Consider the following 4,473-nt stretch of genomic DNA (forward strand, 5'->3'; position numbering starts at 1 on the left):
CATGCTGTGTTCTCTCAGGTCAAAGTCTTGCTTCTTGGGCTTTGGCCCAGGTTACTTAGGACCACGTTCCTGCCCACATGCCGCCCTGTTCATAAGGGCATGCAGCAGTTGCTCCTCAGGCAGCCATGGGGAGACAGCTGAGCTGCAGATTGCTGTTTTCCAGAATGTTGTCCTCCTTAACTGGTCACAGGTGGCACCAGACATCACTGGAGGAATTATAATTTTCATCTGGAATGTGATGCAGCCCAGTTTCCTCCATCCAAGAAATAGGGGAGTGAGCCCAGGAGAGCTTATATGAGACTTAAAGTTAAAACCAGCATGTCTGTTACTTGGGAACCTGGGTCCTTCCTGCATCCTGGCACTGCTGTTTTTATGTGGGTGCTGGTTATGTGGGTCCACAGGCAGACCCCACTCACAAGGACTGAAAGGGAAGATGTGACAGGAAGAGAAAAAAAATGGATTGCAGGAAAAAAAAAAAAAAAAAGAAAGGCAGCAGGACCCTTTTGATGGTTTTTACACAGTCTCCAGTGAGGAGTTAAAAAGCAAGTTTAGAGAACACCTACAAAGACTGTGTGTGCAGTGGTTTGAATGAGCCCCCTCCCCCTTCTCTCCTCCCCCTCCCCCTTCCCTCCACCCAGGCTTGTAGGCTTCAGCGCTTAGACCCACTTGGTGGAATTGTTGGAAGGATTAGAAGGTATGGTTGGCCTTGTGGGGACAGGTGTGTCACTGGGGTCCAAAGTCCACAAGGTTTCTAGTTAGCTCTCTGTCTCATCCTGTGGGTTAGATGTGAGCTCTCAGCTACTGCTCCAGTGCTGTGCCTGTCTGCTGCTGCCTGCTGCCTGCTGCTGCCTGCTGGCATTTTCAGTCTGGCCATGACAGTTGTGGACTCCAGCCCACAGGAACCATAAGCCCCAGATTAAATGCTTTCTTTTCTAAATTACCTTGGTTGTGGTGTTTTGTCATGGCAATAGAACAGTAACTAAGACAGACTGTTTAATGAGTTACTATAGAAAACCCTGTTTTAGGCATGGAAGTTTCGTGTTCTTTGGGGCACCAATACATGGCATAGATTGGTATGAAATACCTTTCAATGGATTTGTTATTTTTATTTTGACACAGGGTTTCTCTGTGTAGCCTTGGTTGTCCTGGACTCACTCTGTAGACCAGGCTGGCCTCGAACTCAGACCCGCCTGCCTCTGCCTCCCGTTGGATTAAAGGAGTGCACCACCATGCCTGGCCTTATGATGGATTTAAACATTAGCATCCTCCTGTCTTCTTTCTGTTGTCCTTACATGACCAGCTGCAGACAGCCTTGGATAGAGACCACATGCCAGGCTTTGGTCTATTTTTAAAATTATTTTTTATTTTATTTGTACATTTGTATGGATGTTTTGGCTGCACGTATCCCTGTGCAGCAGGTAAGTGCCTGCTGCCCCAAGAGGCTGGAAAAGAGCATCGGGTCCTCCAGAACTAGAGTTAGAGATGGCTGTGAGCTGCCATGTGAGTGCTGGGAATAGAACTCAGGTCCTCCACAACAACAGCAAGTGCTCTTACCCCTGAGCTACTTCTCCGTCCCTTGCCCTGATTTGTAGTGCAAGTGTCGGGTCTTCCAGAACCATGGGTCACAGTCCTCTCTCTTGTGCAAAGAGGAAGGAGACCCTCTCCCGCTTGCATGTGGAGTCCCTGTCCCTCTGGCGCTACTGGTTTGGGCATTTCTAGAAAAACCCCTCCAGGTCTCAGGTAAGTGACGTTTCCCTCCATGTCTCTGTTCCCCTCCCATCCTCATGGTGGGTCCAGAAGACAAAGTGATAAAGCTGCTGTGCACAGGTGAGGGATTGTCCCCAGCCCGAGGGATGACAGAAAGAGGCAAAGGGAGAGACAATGCTATCACTGTTTGAGGGTCAGACCAAGACCATGATGGGTGGACTCAGGTAGAGCTGTCCCTCACTGCGAGCGACAGCGCCAACAGCATGGCCCTGCTCCAGGATGAACCCACGCCTATGTCAGGACACTTCTTCTCATTGAGGGGAGAGAGAAGAGGAAGGATGGGTAATCAGGAAGTAGGGTGCAGTGCGCTTGCACGGAGCCTCTTGTCAGGAAGTGGGGTGCAGTGCGCTTGCACAGGGCCTCTTGTCAGAGGAAGCCCTCGCATGTGGCTTTCGGCACCTTTGTGATTCTCCTGACTGCTGCTGTGGTTTTTCTCTGGAAGGAAAAACAGAAGAGGAGGAGATCACAGAATGCCACGGACCAAGAGAGAGAAGGGGAAGTCAAAGCTAGCCAGAGTCAGGCAGAGCGGCGTTCATGGCATCAGACTGTGTGTGGGACTGAGATGAACCACCAGCAATCCACAGAGCCACAACCCCAGGGAAATTACACAACAGGGTTCAGGAGAGAGAGAGAGAGAAATCACCAGCTGTGAAAAAAAAAAAAATGACCACACACTTTTCGACCAAGATATGTTTGTGGATCTAGGTAGTTAATAGAAAAGCTGCGCCACAGCTGTGAATAGTAAATAACACAAACCAGAAATAAACAGTAGACTTCTGCCCTGAAAAGTGATTTTTAAGTTTTGGCTTTGATACTGTAGAGACAATCAAGAAAGAGCGTGGGGGAGTTTTCCCTTCTCTGCCCTGTGGTGTGTGTGTGTGTGTGTGGGGGGGGGGGGTTGTCCTTTCCCGTGTTATGCCCTGGTGTCTTACAGGCTGTTCTTCCTTCTCAGTGCCAAGGAAGACATTGTATCAGCAAGGACCCCCCAGCCCCACCCTATCTAACACCATGCTCTTCCAGGGGTCATGAGTTCAATTCCCAGCAACCACATGGTGGCTCACCACCATCTATAGTGAGATCTGGTGCCCTCTTCTGGCCTGCAGGTGTACAAGCAGTCAGAGCACTGTATACATAATAGTAAATAAATAAATCTTTAAAAAAAAAAAAAAAAAACCGAAAAAGTTGGAAGCTCGGAGCTCTCCTGCTTGGCAGAGGGGTCGGGGTCACGGGTGAGAGCGTGGCGCCGTCGTTGGTTATTGACCAAGCAGGAAGCTTGAGGCTGCACAGCTCTCCGGGGACTGAGTCACAGTTGTGAGATGCAGTGTGGGTGCCGGGAGTGGAATCTGGGTCCTCTGCGAGAGCAGCCCCTGCTCTTGGCCCCTCAGCCGTCTCTCCAGCCACAAGGGGTCGACACACAAAGTGACATGTTCCTCTGCGGCATCTCCTCACACAGGCGCCCTTTTGCTGTCGTTCTTTCTTGGTCACCACTGCCCTGCTGTGTCTCTTCTTCTGGCTTCTTCTCCAAAAATTGTTTATTTTTATTATTTATGTGTAGGAATGTGTTTCCCGAGTGTACGCCCGGGAACCATGGCGTGTTTGGTGCTTGCTGAGGCCAGAAGGCGTCAATCCCCTGGAAACGGTGTCACAGATGGTTGTGAGTCGCTATGTATGCATCCGGACTTGAACTCGGGTCCTCTGCAGGAGCAGCAGGTGCTCAGCTCCCGAGCCACCTCTCTAGCTCTCCTTACCCTTTCCGGTTCCTTCTATGCTGATGTATCATGACGTCTTGTACTTCACCACAAGGCTAAGAGAAGTGATGTCACCAAGGTCACAATGACCAGAGTTATCCCAATCCAGACCCAACATAGCCTCACAGCCAGGCTCTGAGCTGTCTCTGTAGCCCCAGGCCATCGTCTTTTAATTCCGTTACTGTTATGTCTAAGCTCGTGCACCCCTGGGTATTGATGATGCTGTTATGTCTAAGCTCCTGCACCCCTGGGCTGTGATGATGCTGTTATGTCTAAGCTCCTGCGTCCCTGGGCTGTGATGATGCTGTTAGGTCTAAGCTCCTGCACCCCTGGGCTGTGATGATGCTGTTATGTCTAAGCTCCCTGCACCCCTGGGTATTGATGATGCTGTTAGGTCTAAGCTCCTGCGTCCCTGGGCTGTGATGATGCTGTTATGTCTAAGCTCCTGCGTCCCTGGGCTGTGATGATGCTGTTATGTCTAAGCTCCTGCACCCCTGGGCTGTGATGATGCTGTTATGTCTAAGCTCCTGCACCCCTGGGCTGTGATGATGCTGTTATGTCTAAGCTCCTGCGTCCCTGGGCTGTGATGATGCTGTTATGTCTAAGCTCCTGCACCCCTGGGCTGTGATGATGCTGTTATGTCTAAGCTCCTGCACCCCTGGGCTGTGATGATGCTGTTATGTCTAAGCTCCTGCGTCCCTGGGCTGTGATGATGCTGTTATGTCTAAGCTCCTGCACCCCTGGGTGTTGATGATGCTGTTATGTCTAAGCTCCTGCACCCCTGGGTGTTGATGATGCTGTTAGGTCTAAGCTCCTGCACCCCTGGGTGTTGATGATGCTGTTATGTCTAAGCTCCTGCACCCCTGGGTGTTGATGATGCTGTTATGTCTAAGCTCCTGCACCCCTGGGCTGTGATGATGCTGTTATGTCTAAGCTCCTGCACCCCTGGGTGTTGATG

At 50.7% G+C, this 4,473-nt stretch overlaps 1 protein-coding gene across 1 annotated transcript in view; it reads right to left on the reverse strand.

Annotated features, from left to right (window-relative positions):
• Nucleotides 1–2,053: 2,053 nt before the first annotated feature.
• The window catches only part of Btnl2 (butyrophilin like 2), a 13,781-nt gene continuing 11,361 nt past the window's right edge, over nucleotides 2,054–4,473 (reverse strand). Inside the window, exon 8 of the mRNA XM_051152527.1 lies at nucleotides 2,054–2,202. Coding sequence (XP_051008484.1) covers nucleotides 2,054–2,202 — 149 coding nt within the window. The remainder of the gene's footprint in view (nucleotides 2,203–4,473) is intronic.

The sequence above is a fragment of the Acomys russatus genome, chromosome 11, assembly GCF_903995435.1.
Source record: "Acomys russatus chromosome 11, mAcoRus1.1, whole genome shotgun sequence".
NCBI lineage: Eukaryota > Metazoa > Chordata > Mammalia > Rodentia > Muridae > Acomys > Acomys russatus.